The sequence below is a fragment of the Microtus ochrogaster genome, linkage group LG2, assembly GCF_000317375.1.
Source record: "Microtus ochrogaster isolate Prairie Vole_2 linkage group LG2, MicOch1.0, whole genome shotgun sequence".
Classification (NCBI taxonomy): domain Eukaryota; kingdom Metazoa; phylum Chordata; class Mammalia; order Rodentia; family Cricetidae; genus Microtus; species Microtus ochrogaster.
Genome location: NC_022028.1, coordinates 30,073,455 through 30,091,801, shown reverse-complemented (window position 1 = coordinate 30,091,801; position 18,347 = coordinate 30,073,455). Strand labels below are relative to the sequence as shown.

The 18,347-nt window shown below is 41.2% G+C and overlaps 1 protein-coding gene across 1 annotated transcript in view; it reads right to left on the bottom strand.

Moving 5' to 3' along the window:
* The window catches only part of Col4a4 (collagen type IV alpha 4 chain), a 128,753-nt gene that overhangs the window by 47,920 nt on the left and 62,486 nt on the right, over positions 1–18,347 (bottom strand). Inside the window, exons 19-27 of the mRNA XM_026785746.1 lie at positions 17,601–17,670; positions 16,627–16,731; positions 12,586–12,750; positions 9,888–9,977; positions 7,609–7,772; positions 4,905–4,977; positions 3,876–3,982; positions 3,218–3,401; positions 1,795–1,863 (exon numbers count right to left, since the gene is read on the bottom strand). Of these exons, the coding sequence (XP_026641547.1) occupies positions 1,795–1,863; positions 3,218–3,401; positions 3,876–3,982; positions 4,905–4,977; positions 7,609–7,772; positions 9,888–9,977; positions 12,586–12,750; positions 16,627–16,731; positions 17,601–17,670 (1,027 nt within the window). The remainder of the gene's footprint in view (positions 1–1,794; positions 1,864–3,217; positions 3,402–3,875; positions 3,983–4,904; positions 4,978–7,608; positions 7,773–9,887; positions 9,978–12,585; positions 12,751–16,626; positions 16,732–17,600; positions 17,671–18,347) is intronic.

The window sequence follows — 18,347 nt, the reverse complement described above, 5'->3', positions numbered from 1 at the left end:
TCTCTCTCTCTCTCTCTCTCTCTCTCTCACACACACACACACACACACACAGTTATATAAGAGATTTGAAACCACTTGGGCCAATGAGGCATGAATTGCATGATGTAATCTGAGGTGTGAGGTCACCCTAGGAGACTTGGCCCGCCCTCTCCTAGTCCTGCAACCCCATTAAAAGAGCACACACTGGCTTTTGCAGTAGAACAAGTGTTGCCAATCTGGACTTAACCTAGGACCAGGGTCAGTCACACCAAAACACTATATCCTGGATTGCCTGAGTCCCCACTGTTTCTTTAGACTCACAAGAGTCAGAGCAAGTGTGTGTGTGTTCACTGAGGTGCTGAAACTCTTTGGAATTACTGTGATGGAAACAAACAGTTTCAGAAGACAGCAGCAAGTCAGGTATAATTCAACCTGTAGATGCAGTTGGCCATGTGCATTTTGTATTTCTACTCATGAATACAGAGTCCAGAGATCAATGTCAGATGCCCTTCCTCTTTCTTATTATGTATTTATTAACCTACTTATGTATTCTTTTTCTTTTTTAATTGAAAAAATTCATACAATATATTCTGATCACGGTTGCTTCTTCCCCAACTCCTCCCAGATTCTTCCCAGCTCTCCACCCACTCAACTCCCCACCCTTTCTTTCTCTTGAGTTTTCTCAGTGAATCTTGAACTTACAACTTCAGCTAGACTGGTTAGCTAGAGTCCCTGAGAATTTTTTTTTTGTATCCACCTTCTCAGTGCTGGGATTACACGTGTACGTTGAACATTCAGCTCCCTGCATGTGTGCTGGACATTGAAACTCAGGTTCTCCTTATTCTTGCCTTTACTGGTGTATGGGAGGTCCTTCTGTATATTTTTTTGCTTCTATTGGTTAATGAATAAAGAAACTGCCTTGGCCTGTAATAGGGTAGAGCAGAGATAGGCAGGGAAAACTAAAATGAATGCTGAGAAAAAGAAGGCAGAGTCATGGAGACACCATGGAGCCACCAGAGGAGAAAGACACAAGCTGGCAGCCAGAACCTTGCTAGTAGGCCACAAACCTTGTGGTAAAATATAAAATAATAGAAATGGGTTAATTTAATATGTAAGAGCTTGCTAGGAATATGCTAGAGTCATTGACCAATCAGTGTTTTAAATAATATAATTTTTGTGCGATTGTTTCATGGTCTGAGCAGCCGGGAATGAGTAAGCAGCCTCCCACATGTTACTGATTGAACAGTCTGCCCAGTCCTCTTCTACCCTTGTGTAGTACAAGAAAAGCCATGTTTACTAACAATGTTGTACCCAAAAAGAGTTGATTTAAATAAACTTTAAAAACATAAACATGGGTCTGTGGTTTGATTCAGCTAAACACAAGGGACTGACTCAGATGAACTAGATCGTGGACATATATTCAGAGATGCTGATGCAGGAACATTTTCAGGCTCTGTCTAGTCAGAACTTGTCCTGTTTGGAAGGTACTGTTCGCAGGCAGGTCATATTTCCCACTCAAGACTCAGAAAGAGATATAGCTTTAAATTCTCAAGGGCAGAGAGGCTAGCTGGCAAGTGGTCAAGCCAAGGTAAATTTTGCTGCACAGAGTCTGGGAAAGCTGTGGAAGGGCCTCAAACCATGGGGATAAGGCCCAGGAGCTAATGACTGTAGTGTTTCTCCCAGGCTCCTGTCCCTCAAGACCTCACACCAATCTCAGAAGTACCCTGGCTGGGATCGTTCACTGCGAGCTTATCTATATTCTTGGTTCTTTAACTCTGGAAAGTGTGTAGGACAAGAGCTTTGTACTGGTGATACCTGGAGGTCCGTCAAAACCTGGAGGGCCTGGATTCCCTGGATAGGTTACATTGCAAGAAATGGTGTCACCTGGAGAGACAAAGAAGAATGACATTTAGATTAACCGAGCACTACCAAATGCCCTGTGATTCTCTGTGACACCTCATTCAAGAGACTTTTTCATATGATGCATTGGCGTGCATAGGAGGAGAAGCGTCCAGGCATCTCTAGACCAGCCTTTCAGATGGCTCCTTAAACCCAAATCTCAGCTGTCAGAGCTGTTGCAAGCAGTATAAGAAAAACATTGAGTCTAAGAAGTACCTGTTGTAATAACCTGGGAATGTATAAATTATTAATATCAGCGATGGTTTCTAGGCCAACAGAGTCTAGTGGAATGGGCAGAAGATGCTGACAGGTTATGAGGAAAAGCCATGGGACTCGGCACTGAGTTCAGCTGACTTTGCTCTTGGTTTGGACACCAGGGAGCTGCACGAATGAAGAGGTTTGCTGGATATTAATGACAGCCACCATTTTTGAGATCTCCGTGGAGCAGGTTCTTAAGATACACTGTCTCTCGTTTTCCCAGCGAGTCAGCGATGAAGGTGCTGTCATCCCCACAAAAATCGGCAAAGTAACTCAAACCTTGTGCCTCCGAGTCCTCATCGACTAAAACCCAAAGTTTCGCTTTCATAACAATGCCTCATGGCTTATTACTTCGTATGCTTTCAAGCTAAAATATGAGACATAAAGAAAAATGATATTACATTTTTCTGAGTCTCATACCATGAACTTGCTTCTTATCAAATACAAAGGTAGTTGTCTCTATGTGTTGTCAGAACGAGAGCCCCAAACAGTATTTTTATTTCCAAACTTCAAAATTAACACTATAACCCAAGGTGTAATACATATCTCAAAGGAAAAAAAAAACTTAAATAAACCTCTTTCTGTCAGCCATAACCCTGAAAGTAATTTTTTGAAATTCCTACAGCTGTCAAACATACTTACAATGTCATCATCATTTTCCATCTCCCTAAAATGCTTGCAAGTATGTTTTCATGGACAATAATTTTTTAAATAAAATACTAGTGTGGCTCTTATTCAAATATATCACATTATCTCAAAAGATTCTAAAAAATTTATGCTTTTAACACATAAGAGTGATTCAAATCCAGGTGGACTTTTTGCATTAATATGAAGAAATGAATAAAAAGCAATTTAGGTGTGACAAACAAATAAATCCACAAAGAGATTAGCATTTCAGGGATTTATTCTGAATATTGCTTATGCTATGGTTTTTGTTGCCTTACAACCTGTGAGATTTCTATAGCACCTGGATGGAATCCATTGAACCAGCCTGCCAGAGAGATGGTAACTTCACCCAGAGAATTCCCTGTAGTTTTCATGACTTCAATTAATATCCTAGCATGCAAATACTCAAAATTACCTCTCTGCCCCTTCATGCCATCAAAACCCCTCATGCCTGGATGCCCCGGCTCTCCTGGCTGGCCTCTCTCTCCTGGTGGGCCTGGAAATCCCAGTCCTGGAGGTCCCACAGGTCCTGCTGTCCCTCGAGGACCTGGCAGTCCGGGAAGCCCTCTCTCACCAGGGGTCGCATCCTTATGGTCACCCTGGAAATGTTAAGGTCACACACCTATTAGTGATCTTCCAAAGTTTGTGAACTCAAAGCAGTATGCATATTAAAAAGCCCAGATTTCAAAAGACAGTGTCTTAGAAGCAAATGTGACCCAAAAGAACTAATTGAGAGTCTTCCTAATATTTTATATTCATACTTTGGATCTTTACATCCATGTATATGATATGGGTGCGTTGCTATGCTTCAGATACAGAAAGTGAATTACATTATGCCTTAGGTACAGACTAAAAATTGGATGTAGAACCACTAACAGCAAATATAACATAAGCAAAGGAAGTGGTAGGGGATGAAATTGGCTTCTTACATCCTTATAATATAGTACCCAGATAGACTTCATCAGCCTCCATGTCTTTGGATAGAAACACAGCAAAGATTTATCTCTACTGCATAGCTGGCTGCTTGTACGAACATATGAGAAAGTAAAATTCTATAGCAGAACTGTACATACTCTGGGTCCCGGATCCCCTCTTTCTCCAGCACGTCCATCCTGACCATCTTGTCCACGTGACCCTGGAAATCCTGGTGGCCCATCAGGCCCTCTTTCTCCTTTCTGCCCTGGGAAAAGGAGGCAAAAGACCTGTAAGCGCTCACACATGGGGAGTGAAATAAAAGAGAGGAAGGGACTCAATTCAGGGTAATGGTGTTTCACTCTGTGTGGGTTGATTAAACTTCCTTGGTGACTCGGTTGTCCAGCGTCTCTCAAACCATCACAAAAACAAAGGGAAGAGTGGCAGTTATGCAAACTACTGGCTCTCTTTAGTTGGAAAATTCTCTTTTGCCTATTCTATCAAAGAGGTCATCTGTGGAGGGATGTTATGCAAGCTTCCTGACTCAGTGACAGTGCATGGGACATTCTGTCCCTGACCGTAGTGGGTGGGAAAGTTGACAGATTATTGCCTTAAACTACACGGTCCTTTGGAAGTTATTCCTCTGCCTACAGCTCACAGAGCATCTCCGATTTCAAGGACCTAGAGCTGCCTCATGCATGGTATTCCTGGGGCATGTAGTGCAGAGAAAGACAGGCTTGTGAGAGCAAATGTACATAGACCCATTGGAAATCTACATCTTGATGTTCATGTTCTGTCTAGTAGGTCAATAAATTATATCATTTCCCCCAAGCTAATTCAAGATAAGCACTGGTTACTTGTCATGTGAATTCCATTGACGACTGAAGGACATGATGATGCAGTGAGCCATCATAAGGCGACTCAAAAGAGATTTCGCTCCAACTTCAAGTTCACCACAATGAAGATTCGAATGTGTCACTAATGGGGTATTTATGTTTTCAGATAAGAGGCAAGAGATTCAGTGCCCGATAGTCACACCATTGCACAAAGGGCAGGAAATGCTCTTAAGACGATCTCAGCAACCCTAAATTATACACAATTGATCTGCAGTCACAGGGGAAATCAGTGCAAGTGGATGCCCATAGATCATTCATAAAGTGTCAGAGGACTAAGTGATCAGTCACGCTCACCTTTCACTCTTGATGTGACCATGTCACCCTTTGCCCCTTTGTGGCCAGGGGACCCCAAGGCACCAGGCATTCCCTTGGTTAAAAAAATTAAGAGCAGTGCATTAGATTAATTCTGGTAGGGAAGAAGTCATTCATATTCTTGTCTACCTAACTCCTCTCCTCTAAATCTCTTGTCTAAAGATCCTGGCTTGGAAATATTTGTTTTATCCCTTTCTTGTCTTTCAGAGTAGTTCTATCGTATACAATCCAAACTTCCTAGTGCTAAAATCTCTGTAAAGTCTGTATCTTAGCTAACAGAAATTTATACACACCTCCTTTATCTTAGCAGTTCACTACAGTTAAGATATCACGGAGAGAGGGCTCCATGCTTAAGAGCACTTGCTGCTTTTGCAGATGACATGCAGGTGCCTAGCAGCACCTAAATGGTGGCTCTTACAACCCTGTAGCTCCAGCTCAGGGGACAGACTTCTTCTTTTGGCCTCCACATGTGGCAGGCATGCAGGTACTCATATACGCAAAAGTATAAAATATAAATCCTTTTTTAAAAGCTGGGTAAAACAATACATGGGAATTCTATATGGATATGGAACCTCATGTTGAGTCTCAGATAAAATGTACCCTAAATAAATATGCATCATCAAAAATATTTTGAATTACGTGAGCTTTGATCAGTAAAAACAAGAGCAAAGAAGAGGTTGAGTAACATAAGTGCCTCCAAAGAGCTGAAGGTGGGGAAAGAAGTCAGGGAATACTGTGGTACTAATGGAAGCTGATAAGAAAGAGGAGGGGAAATAAGGTTCTTTCCCCCACGGTGTGATCCTGGTCCCCAGCTCTAAGTACAGTGTGATGAGTATAATATAGAGAGAATATATCAGAAGTACAATCAGCCCAACAGGTCCTAGACCAACTGAATTAATGCCTTACCCATAATAACCCTGCACAAACTAGTAGTCCACAATGAAAGAAATGTTAGCCCTGAGAAGTCACTCAACACAAAGCCATGGTAGGATTTTAGAGTCACTAGCAACAAACAAAACAACAAACAAACAAAGCTGACTATGATAAAATACTGAATTTTACCAAAAAAAAAAGGACTATAGTATGCAAACTACACAATAACTTCAGCATCTTTGTTCGTTATCCATGTGTTAGGACCCAGTTTCCTGCTGCAGCAGCCTTGCAGGTGTGCTGTGCACATGCAGGAATGGTAAGGCTGGAGATCTGGATCTTCACTTTCATTAAAGACCAGAATTTTCTTTTCATTAGCGTCTTCTAGGAGAAAGGGAGAATGATTTGGGGACCTCACAATGGAGCCACAGGTCACCCCGGCATAGAGGAACGATGGGTGGTCTCTAGAGCCTCCAGGGGAGGCTTCCTGAGAGTGGTGATTTCATTCTCAGGGGTCAGATAGATGGGAGGCTGTGCTTCAGCAAGCGAGAACCAAATTATGATGAACAGATGAACTCTGCACTGTGTCTCAGTGATCGTTGATTTCAAGTTGCTAGTTCACCTAGGTTACCGCAGCTATGACTTCATTGATTTCAAGGACCCTTTGGATCAGAGTGATTCTGATGCCTTTGTTCCATGTATGATTCTGTCTGTATGGCTTCTCCACAGCCTTCCCTTCTTGGTACTGAACATCACATAGACCCAAATAAAGCCCCTGCTCACACCTCCAGCCTTGACCTCTCCTCTGAGTACTTGCATTACCTGTCACTCCACAGAATTCATTTTAATTTGTTTGTCTAAATATCTCCCAACCTAAAATGTCTCCATCAGTTCTGTGTCCTTTTCTGCCAAATGCCCAGTTTCCAGGGTCTTCATCCTTGTCCAAGGCAACTGCCTTCCTCCTGTGGCTCAGGCCAAAGACCATCGCTCCACCTGGACTTCCATTTTCCCTGTATTGTGTATCTGACCTAACGGCCAGTCCTTGGACTTGCCAGTCAAATTGTGTCTAGGCTGACACTCAGCACCGTCCCTTCAATCTGCCTCTCTTCCTTTCCGGCCCCCACAATTTTTCAGCTACCTTCCACTTCCTCTCCAGAATTCTCCCTTACCTAGGGTCTCCTCTGCACAGAGCAACTGATGAGTCATCAAAAATGAATAATAGAGTATTGCCTTCCTTTTTAAGGATTCCCTAAGCTGTTCCATGTCCTTCAGGACAAACACCTCAGCCTGATCCACCTGCAAAGCCCTGAGCTCTGCAAATTCTCCTAACAGCTAGTCGATGTGTGTGTGTGTGTGTGTGTGTGTGTGTGTGTATGTGTGTATGTGTATGTGTGTGTGTACATGTGTACTGGGGATGAAACCAAGGACCTCCTGTGTTGCTACTTACTTCCTGTCTCCAATCAAGCCACATTCTATGGTCCATGGCCTTTGGTCTTCATATAGCAAATTGTGTATTTACTAATGTGTTTACTATAAAGTCTGGGCTTGTCCCCAAAGCTCCAGAACTTCATATAATATTCAGGTCCCTGTTGTATCTCCAGACAATTAGGAACATAGTAGACACCTGATAATTAGTAATTAGTTAAATGAATGAATGAATGATGGATGGACACGAGAAGGTGTTTAGTCATTAAGGTGTTTATAGGTTCCAAACGTAAATTGTATATAATACATTAATTTGGAAAGGCACACACTACATTCTATCTGTGTCTGTCTTATTTAACTAAACAAATTATGATCAGTAGGAGTTACTTACTTGGGGCCCTGGAGGTCCTTCAGGACCAGGCTGGCCTGGATCACCCTTTTCTCCGTGCCAGCCAGGAAGCCCTAAGTCTCCTTTATTTCCTTGTCTTCCAGGAAGTCCTGGAGGGCCAGGGGGTCCCATGGGACCAGGTGGACAGACACAGAGTCCCTCATTTCCTAGGAAGAGGTAGAAAGTCAGTTTTGACATGATTCCTGACAAAATCCCCAGTAAGCTATTTAGTCCAAAAATAGTGTGACTAGAAAAGGAGAAGGTCTTCAGTGTGCAATTCTTTCACAGACACCTGAGGCCGTGTGCCATGTGGATGGAGTGCAGCGTATGGCTGGCTGGCTGGCTGGGGCTGGGGCATGGCCTATGTGGATCGAGACCACGTGGGAAGAGCCTCGAGAGCAGTGTGCAGCAGGACGGGGGCCGTGGCTTGGCCTATGTAGGATGAGACAACATGACTAGGGCAAAGGCGAAGCACAGAGCATGGTAGAGAGGTAGAGGGCATAGTCTATGTGACGTGCTACGTGAGGACTGAAATGAAGCAATGGGCACGGGGTGGATGTGTCCGTGCCATGGTCTACATGGTCTATATGGGATGGGCACACAATTTCTAAATAAATGGAATCATGTTTTGTGCCTTAAACTCACCCACACCTAACCTAAAATTCTGGTAGATAATTGAAAATCCTTTCTTAAAAAAATATGTTACTAAGCTGGGTGGTGGTGGTGCACACCTTTAATCCCAGCACTCGGGAGGCAGAGGCAGGCGGATCTCTGTGAGTTCGAGGCCAGCCTGGTCTACAAGAGCTAGTTTCAGGATAGGAACCAAAAAGCTACAGAGAAACTCTGTCTCAAAAATCAAAAAAAAAAATGTTACCGAGGAAACAAAAATCAATAAATTACACTAAACATATAGATTAATTATAGCATGACCCTGAATAATCAAGGAAACGCAAGGCATGAAGGGATTATTGATTGAGCGGCACATTGCAATTGCTAGTTCACTGCAGAACATAACCTAATGAACAGGACTTTGGGTACAAAAAAATAAAGTTTGGGAAAGTCAAATTGGTTTGTGTTTCTGCTCACATGCTGCCTGGCTCAGATGTTCAAAAGGCCCTGACAAGTTGGGGGGGGGGAGGGGTTGTGCACAGCCATGGGCTTTAGTGAGTCCGGAAAATATGAGATCCACAGGCAGAAACTCCAATAAAACATTAAAGCACAAATAGTGCCTAATCTGCACAAGAGGACCTGTGAGCAAAGCTGCCCCTGAAGGCAAAATGTGTGGCTGCCATACCCTGTAGATCTGCTCTCCAGTCCATGGGGCATCAGCCCTGGGGGGGGGGGGTCAGAAAACACCGGCAGCCGTCAAAGGCAACCAAAAAGTAACTCTGAGTGCGTGCATGACATGTTTCTGCCCACACTCACCCGTGCCGTGTCTCCTGACCCCACTGCAGCAGTTTTTCTGAACACACAACACTAATGCATGCTGCCTGAAACCCCTCATCTCAGATCCCACACTGCCCTGTGCAGAGAATCGCAGTGCTGTGACTGTGCACACAAACACAACGGGTTAGTTATGGAGAAACCTTTCATCCCTTAACATCGAAATATTAAATTGACCTATCTTTGGATTGGATGATGTTAAAATGGTTAATTTTTAAAATTTCTTTGGAGTTGCTGGCATGAGTTTAAGAAAACAGTTGATAATAAATTTTGGTGGAATCAGGACAGAATTTCCTAAAATGAACCTGTATGTACTTCCGTTGTTTTAGGCTATATATGTATGCAAAGCAATGCTCTCAACGTTGATTATAAAGTCAAAATATCAGCTTGCTCTCAGAAACATTGAAGAGGCCTGCAGCATTCAGGCAAAATTAAATTCTTTACATAAAAATAAACACCTTTATCTGTGAGTATGCAAACTTGCTTTCATATTTAATAAATAATGCTTATATGTGTTACAGAATTCTTTTAAAACAAATTTCTTGGTTATGTACTATTAGTAAAGGTTTGATTTGCATACCTATTTTATATTCCCATACACTCGAAGCTGCACAAAAAAATTCTCAAGTGAAAATGGGTCATGAGTGATAAAATGATAAAGCCCTTGTCTGACTGAAGAACTTGAGTTGTGAGTTATTCACACTAGAGCATACACTGGCGGGAGGACGGGGAGTAACAAACCTGACTGACATGCCAGGCTGGTTTTCTCATAGACACCCTCACCCTGGTCCTCCCTATGTGGCTGTCACGTATAAATTCTACCTTAGGTAAATACTTGCCTTTTTCTCCTTTGGCTCCTCTTCTTCCTGGGGGACCCATTTTTCCCTTTTCTCCCATTGGTCCAGGACACCCAGGGCTGCAATATATAACTGTTTGGAGGCAAGGGGGTATCAGACAAAATTGCATGACTTTAGTTAATGTCCCCTGGAGGGCACCAGTGTGAATCACTCAGTCTCTTCCTTCTCTTTCCTGTCTCTGTCCAGGTTTTATTTCATGATTTCCTATCTCCCTCTTCCTCCCTTCATTCCCCTCCCTCTATCTTCCACAATTTTCATAATATGTTTCTTCTACCATAACCATTGACAAAAGACATTCTTAACACCATCCCTAGGTTAGTGGACTACAGATTAAAAAAAATAGATGACAAGAATAAATACCAAAACAAAATAAATCATGAACAACAAAAGCTAGAGTCAGAATCTGGCAACTGGCTGTCTTTTTCCCTTCATTTACAAATTACCAGATAACGAAGAAAATACAAAGCACGGCTTGCTAAGTCAAAACTTTTGACATATCTAGTTCAAGATGACAGACAAACTGCAAATGATACGCTTTACATTTTCCCCAACATTCTAGTAGTATAAAAGACTGTAAAACAAAAATAGAAGGTAAAAAACAAATCCAGGAGATCTAAGCCTCGGTGGAAAATGACAAGAGAAACAAGAAATGAAAAAGTTAAAATGCTGATTTTACACCAGAATCTCCCCTGGAATTTAAGGAGTAAAATGACAGTGAGGCCCAAAACAATGATTTGATGATGAAATATTTAGATGGAAAGATCCCTCTCAAAAAAATTTTGCAGAAAATAAAACATCGCTTCAAAAACGGAAAAAGCAAAGTTTTAAGAACACTGTAAAAAACGACATAATTAAAACAGTATTTACACTGGATAAATGGACAGTCTGCTGCAAAAGGAAAAACTGAAAGAGTATAATAGCATCAAGTAAACTCAAAAATAAAAATATACACAGTAAATAAGACGGCAAAAATCTATAAATTCAATAAGAGCTGAAAGATGAAGTTGAAGAAAATTTCAAAAAAGCTTCTAAAATGGAAGTGAATCTCAAACATAGGATCAGACAGGGAAAAAGTATAGAAGTTTTCAGTGGTCTTACTAGAGCTGGAAAATGAGCCTGAGAAGAAAAATTTTCAAACCAGGATTTTATACTCAGCTAGACTTTCCATCAGACAACCCAGTAGAGCAAAGGTATTTTCAGATAAGTGTGATCCTCAGCTTTACTCTCTTATCTCTAATCCTTATTTGAAAGTCTAGTGCGGGAGTAAATAACTGAAAGAAATCTAACTAGTGGAAAGCAAAGAGTCAGAGAAATGCAAAAGGGGTAACAGAGAAAGATCATCCACATTTATCACTACTCTTTCACAGTCGCAACAAGATGGAATTTTGTTGTCCACCAAAGCATAAATGGATCATGAGCATGTTGTTTATGCATACAGTGAAATTTTATCCTATGGTCAAGAACAATGAAATTATTAACTGTCAGTAAAATGGATAGAACTAGAAAATATAAGGCAACCCAAACTCAGAAAGACCCACGTGGATCCTAACTTTCAAAGGTTAAATATGTGTATTTAAGTGGGATCAAGTGAGGGGAGGAGCCAAGAGACTACAAAGGGTTTAGGAGGGGGGCAAAGAGGCTTAAAGGGAAGGGATGCCAAGGTGATCAATCACAAATGTACAGAAATGTACATTTTCCTTATCATTCTTTCTACAATAGAGTGTTTAAATGGCATTAGAAACTATAAAAAATAGTTTTTAAAAAGCTGTGAAAGAAAATCTCTAAGTATCTTAGCAATTAATCAAAAGTGCTGCCTTGCTAATTTAAAAAAGTCAAAAAGCTCCAGGAAAGATTTGTTGGGAAAGTATACTGTAAGGCTATTTCATGAGTTAACAGTGTCATAAGAATGATGGATACAAAACTCTGGTAGGTTTGAGGTTAATTTCAGATAGCTAAGAATGTCAATCAAACACAGACACACATGCAAAAGACAATTTACCAACTGTTTCTGTGAAAAGAATAACAAATGTGTCATTATAAGATAACCTGGTGTATAGCACTTATAAACCATTCCATAGAAATACTAAATATTTCCAGAGCCCCAGTTATGACAATATCACTCCCAGTAGGCAGTGGGAATGGAAAATGTGTACATATAGAATGAGGTGTGGTGAATGATGGGTAATTCTGTAGGGAGGAACAAAAGCCAATGAACAAAGAGAAAAACTTCAGTAACACAAATACAGGTTGCAGGGTAACAATATAGAAACAAATACCAAAAGATCCAGTTGTGTGTGTGGAAATGGTTGTCTCTGAGGAGGAAGAAACAGAAAAAACAAAGCCTGGCATTTCTCTTCTGCATAACAGGCTCTGTTCAACAGCTCAACTTTTAAACCAAGCTCATATATAAATTCAATAAAATTAAAAACTACGTTAATAAAACAAAAAATTATCAATTAATGAAATTCTATCTTTCATAATTAAACACAATTAATAAATTGCACTACTTAATTGATAGTTAAATGACATTTTCCATATTTATAAGAAATAATTTTAATATTACCAACTTATGAAATATTACACAAGTTTTAAAGTATTTAGAAAATTATACTGTCTGAATAGATCTGTAATTTTGAATTTCAGCATAAGCTCTAGTAAAGATAAATGAGGAATATTTTACCATCTGATCCAGGGGTGCCCTGTGGTCCTGGTGCTCCAGGAAGGCCAGGTGGTCCTGGCTTCCCTGGTTCTCCTGGAGCACAGTCGAATCTTTTAGAAACACCAGCTTCCCCTGGAAATCCTGGAGGACCAGGAATCCCTGGTGGCCCAGGGGGTCCCACCATGCCTGCAAGAAATATTAAGAATGGAAATTACAGGTGTTCTCAAGAGTAATGCTTTTTATAGAGACCATAGATCGGCACATTTAAAGGAAAGTGGCTGAAACTATTTGACATCACATCTAGTGAAACAAGCCAGACATAGAAAGAGTAACACCCTGTGACCTCACTTCCATGTGGGCTCTAACAGTCAAACTCACAGAAGGACGAGTAGAGTGGCCATTGTTGGGGAAAAAAGAAGTGAGAACAATGGAGGAAGTGATCCAGGGGACAAAGTTTTGGGTGAGCTGAATAAATTTTGGGGATTTGGGAGGTCCCATTTATTAATTGTTTCTTTCAGTGTCTGTGCTACTGGGGTTATATGTAGGAAGTGGTTTCCTGTGCCAATACATTCAAGTGTACTTCCACTTTCTCTTCTATGAGGTTCAGTGTGGTTGGCTTTATGTTTAGGTCTTAGATCCATTTGGACTTCAGTTTTGTGCATGGTGATATGGCCTATTTTTATTCTTCTATGTGTTGATAATTATAGATGGGTGGGAGTCACCATGTTTTGACTGGGAATTGAACTCAGGACCTCTGGAAGAGCAGCCAGTGTTCTTAACCTCTGAGAAGCTTCTGTAAAGAAAAAGACACAGTCAACAAGACAAAACAACAGCCTACAGAGTGGGAAAAGATCTGAACCAACCCCACATCAGACAGAGGGCTGATCTCTAAAATATACAAAGAACTCAAGAAATTGGTCATCAAAAGAACAAATAATCCAATAAAAAAAATGGGTACAGACCTAAACAGAGAACTCTTAACAGATGAATCTAAAATGGCTGAAAGATACTTAAGAAAATTTCAAAATCCTTAGCCATCAGAGAAATGTAAATCAAAATGACTCTGAGATTCCATCTTACACCTGTAAGAATGGCCCAAAAATCAAAAACACTGATGACAACTTATGCTGGAGAGGTTGTGGAAAAAAGGGAACATTTCTGCATTGCTGGTTGTAGTGCAAACTGGTACAGTCCCTTTGGATGTCAGTGTGGCGATTTCTCAGAAAATTAGAAAACAATCTACCTCGAGATTCAGCAATACTACTTTTGGGTATATACCAAAGGATGCTCAACTATACCACAAGGAGATGTGCTCAACTATGTTCACAGCAGCATTATTTGTCATAGCCAGAACATGAAAACAACCTAAATGCCCTTTGACTGAAGAATGAATAAGGAAAAAGTGGTACATTTACACAATGGAGTACTACACAGCAGAAAAAATAATGACATCTTGAGATTTGCAGGCAAATGGATGAATCTAGAAAACATCATATTGAGTGAGGTAACTCAAACCCAGAAAGACTCACTCATATCTACTCACTAGTAAGTGGTTTTTAGACATAAAGCAAAGAAAACCAGCCTACAATTCACAGTTCCAGAGACCCTAGAAAATAGTGAGGACCCTACGAGAGACATAAATAGATCTAATCTACATGGGAAGTAGAAAAAGACAAGATTGCCTGAGTAAATTGGGAGCCTGGGGATCACAGGAGAGGGTAGAAGGAGAGGAGAGAGGAAGGGATGGTAGCAGAGAAAAATGTATAGCTCAATGAAAACAATAAAAAAGTTTTTAAAAATTAAGATTTAAGATCCAATGTGCAGCAGACAGAGGACAGTTACCAAGTCACACTGTATACTTGAAGCTGTTAAGAAAAAAGATCTTAAATAAAATCCTCCTTTCAAACATATACAGGCACACATGCACACAAACCAATAATGACCATGTGGGCATGGCCAGTGTGTTAATCCACTAGACACCTCACTGTGTACAAACATCGAGTTGTGTACGTCACACAGACACAAATTTAAGTGCACACCTGAGAAAGAGAGGGGGTGGGGCTAGTCTAGATAGCAGAGATTGATGCACTCCTGCTACCCAGTGCTTGGGAAGTGGAGACAGAATGATCATAAAATTGAGGCTACACAGAAAGAGTACATAAAAAAGTGGAGCAAAGCCCCCACTTTTATCACAAGACTGATTGCCAGATCGAAAGCAGGAGCCACACCACAACAATCTGAATAAACTCTATGAAAGAAAAAGAAGAGCAGGGTGCAGTAAAAAGTTAGCAGACGAGGCGGGAGAGATGGCTCAGTGGTTTCAAGAGAACACTTGCTGCTCTCCTAGTGGACCACAGTTCAGTTCCCAGAACTCACATCTGGTGACTCACAAGCACCTGTAACTCCAGATGCAGGGATCCAACATCCTCTTCTGGCCTCTGAGAACATTAGCACACACCATGGCATGTAATCACACACACACACACACACACACACACACACACACACACACACACATTCCCATATAAATAAATAAATAAAAGTCTTCTAAAACGTGACTATCCCATACACCAAAATGCATTGCTGCCTCTGAATGGAGCTACAAGCGAAGGCACACAGGTACGGGGAATCATGTTTTCTTACTTTCCCCCATTCTTTAGGTGAGCTGGCACAGTCATATTTCACTTACTTGAAAGTATTGTTTTCTTCAATCTTCTCATCCTATTTATTCGTAAAATTAATCCAAGAAAACCTATTCGCACATCTACTGGCTGCAATATGTGCTCTCCTAGTCATCTATGTAGTAGATGGGTAGAGATCTTTAAATTTTTCTTCTTGGCACACATGCACAGATAATGACTGCATGTGCCTAACGTGTTATCTGTGGGAGTGCAGGACCACTCCACTGTGTGTGCCTATGTCATAGCAGGCACAGAGAGCAGCCACAGCAGTAATAACTGAACACACATTGATTATGTACTATGCATCAAACTGGATCCTAAGGCCTGCTCACATTCCACATCTTCTAGTCCTGACCAACAGAGTATTCTTTCTTTACATAATCCTGGGTCAGTTAAACCCATACTGCAACCCCCAAAGACTGACTGTACCAGACAAAGCTTTTGATATTTCTCTTGCCATACCCTAAATGAGGAAGAAGATAGTTCGGGGGAGAAGTGAACAAGAACTTGGTAGTTAGTGGTTCAGCAGCTCACGAAACGTTTTAAATTTCCTCAGTAAATACAAAAGACATGGGTAGGGCAAAACATTTACTCAAGATTTTCCTCCTGCCAGGTTTCTTCTGTTCACCTAATTCGCAGAATAAAAACAAGCTTCGAACTGCTATTCCCCATCTTTCTGGAATACTGACCAGCACAGCTCCCAGAGGGGCCCTTGGTCCTTATGGCAGTGAGCCATTCCCCTGGGCTTCTGTCAAATTTCATGGAGCTGATGATTGCCTTGATTTTTCTTGGGGGTAGGGTGGCAGAGCCTTTCCCTCTAAGTAAAATGTTTTTAAAATCATTATGTTGATTTGTTCATCTCACATAGAATATTGGGACCCTCGTGGATGGATGGGGTCAGCTGGGAGAATCTGCCAGAATGGTAGCTCAGCTAAGTAAACACTAGCTCCAACAGAAGTTTCAAATCCTCTCTGCAACTGGAAGTCTGATGGAAGGCCTGTAAAACAAATACTTGCCTTCGACAGCTCTCATTGACTGATTATATATATATATATATATATATATATATATATATATATATATATATATATATATATATGTATGTATGTATTATACATATAGAATATCTATGCTATAATAACATATATTGTGTGGGTGTAAAGGAACCTATATTACTTCCCTTGATTGTCTTGAATTTGGAGGCATTAGAAATTCAGGGCCACTGTTATAACACAACGCTTAGCCTTCTGGGTCTGGAGTGCACACAAGCAAGTGTCTTTCACAAAGACTCTGAAGGCAACCTCCACGTCAGCAAGAATTAGGATTATGCTGCTATGAGTCTGATGTGGGAAATCTACTGTAACATATGGTAGACTAATACCTGGACAAGTTTCTCCTGGTCTGCCTGGGGGCCCGGGAAGACCTGGTAGTCCAACATCTCCAATTTCTCCATAGCGGCCAGGGGGCCCTGGGTCCCCTGGAGGACCTGGTGAAGGCAACAATAGACATAATAAGACAAATGTCCACACACGTCTTGAAACTCAGGAGTCTGCGAGGATTGGTAAAATCCAGGTTGGAGGCATTTTTGCAGTTTCTTGACACATTTTAAATGGGATACGTCGATCTAAGTCCCCTCTGGCAGAGTTCTCTGACACTGACTTAGCCATCTCTTTTCATGTGCATCTTGGTATCTTGGTGGATGTTAGTTAAATTACCTCATACATTTTTTTTCAACAGTTAAAGAAAAACTGTTTTCTAAAAGTTTAAATAATAAAAATATCCACTACATATTTACAATCTGAAATAAAATTTGATGTCTTATGCCAATGGGACATGAACCAGGATGCAAAGCTTTCCCGACATGTTGAACGTCACATCGTCACAATAACTGTTATGGCTTGAAGCTGAAATGTTCCTTGAGAGTTTGAACACTACAGTGCCACTTAGTGTTATTGGCTTCGGAGGCTCTGCAGACTTTAAGGGGTGAGGCCAGGATGATGGAAGTTAGACAAAATAGGGAAGGAACTTTGAAATTTGTGCCTGGTTCCAGTACCTGTGCCTGATTCCAGTTATCTGCTTGCTTCCCAGTATGGGTGTCCCATACAAAATCTGTCCCACCACAGAGTTTATGGACCACGCCTTCCCTAGAATCGTGAAACCATGAACCAAAACAAAGCCCGCTCTCTTTCTCTCAGAAATGTTGTCACAGCAATGAGAAAAGTAACTAAATACTAATATTTACGCTTTAATCCTTCCTGCTGTGCAATACACAGGAATACTAGAACAAACTCGTTTATCTGGACCCATCTAGTCCATTTCTGTATAAGTTATGGAAGAATTAAAGTGAACACAAACCTTTGAGTGGAGGAGGGGGAGTTACCAAAGCACCTGGTGGTCCTGGGTCCCCACGATCTCCGGGATCCCCCTAAAATCATTCATTCATTTACTTTTCTTCGAAATAACAATCATACTTCCTAGCATTAAGCAAAGCTTAGAAAGTCACAGGCACAATCATCAAAGAAGTAAAAACAATCGGTTGGCTAGAGAAGAGAGTCGGTCAAGACTTTCCAGAAGACACCTGGCCTCTCACCTACAGACAGGAGAAAACATTGAATGGACAAAGATATAACAAAAGAAAAAGCAGGAGCTGTACCAAAATTCCCACTGTGTGCCCATAAATGAAACATCATGTAAGCCACCAAGTTTCTTAGGAAGGTTTTGAACATTAGTATCTAATGGGGCATTCGAGCATAAACAGTTCAGTCACCTAGCAAGACCTGAAACAGTGTTTCATGATAATGGCAAAATATTGTCTCCGCCTTAATCACAACCTCCATCCCCATAGCCCCCTGCTTCCCCTGAACAAGCCGTGAATGTTGTTACAAAAGAGGTTACAAAACAAAGGGAAAAGCTCTGCAGTGCCACAAAAGCTGATGATCTTCTGAGAGTGTTAAAGCTCTTGTTACTATCCACTTTCAAAAGAATTACTTCTCAAGGGCGGTGGTGGTGGCCCACGCCTTTAATCCCAGCACTTGGAAGGCAGAGGCAGGCGGATCTCTGTGAATTCGAGGCCAGCCTGGTCTACAAGAGCTAGTTCCAGGA